Source organism: Terrapene carolina, unplaced genomic scaffold, assembly GCF_002925995.2.
Source record: "Terrapene carolina triunguis isolate 2854851 unplaced genomic scaffold, T_m_triunguis-2.0 Scaffold27187, whole genome shotgun sequence".
NCBI classification, from domain to species: Eukaryota; Metazoa; Chordata; order Testudines; family Emydidae; genus Terrapene; species Terrapene triunguis.
In genome coordinates, this window is record NW_020691538.1 from 1 (window position 1) to 318 (window position 318).

Sequence of the window (318 nt, forward strand, 5' to 3'; positions counted from 1 at the left end):
CCATGTGCCCCCCGCTGTCCCTATGTCCGCCCCCGTTAAGTGTCCCCCTCTCCCTTGGCCCCCACACCTGCGGTTCCTGGGCGAGGGCCAGGTCCTCTTGTCCCCGCGGCCGCCGCCAGGCCCCCCGCGGCCCCCGGCCTTGCCCCCGCTGCCGGGCCCGGGGTTGGGGCGCCGGTTCTGCCGGTCCATGCCAGGCCGCTGGCTGGAGAAGCTGCGCTTGGACATCTCCTTGCGCTGGGGGTCCGGGGGGCCAGCGCCGACCTGACCCTTGCCCAGCGCAAGGAGATGTCCAAGCGCAGCTTCTCCAGCCAGCGGCCT

The 318-nt window shown here is 73.9% G+C and overlaps 1 protein-coding gene across 1 annotated transcript in view; it reads right to left on the bottom strand.

Moving 5' to 3' along the window:
- Positions 1–67: 67 nt before the first annotated feature.
- Positions 68–318, bottom strand: part of LOC113408936 (protein PRRC2A-like) — a gene marked incomplete at both ends in the record, with an annotated part of 2,850 nt that continues 2,599 nt past the window's right edge. The window contains one exon of the mRNA XM_029914024.1: positions 68–299. Within this exon, the coding sequence (XP_029769884.1) occupies positions 68–299 (232 nt within the window). The remainder of the gene's footprint in view (positions 300–318) is intronic.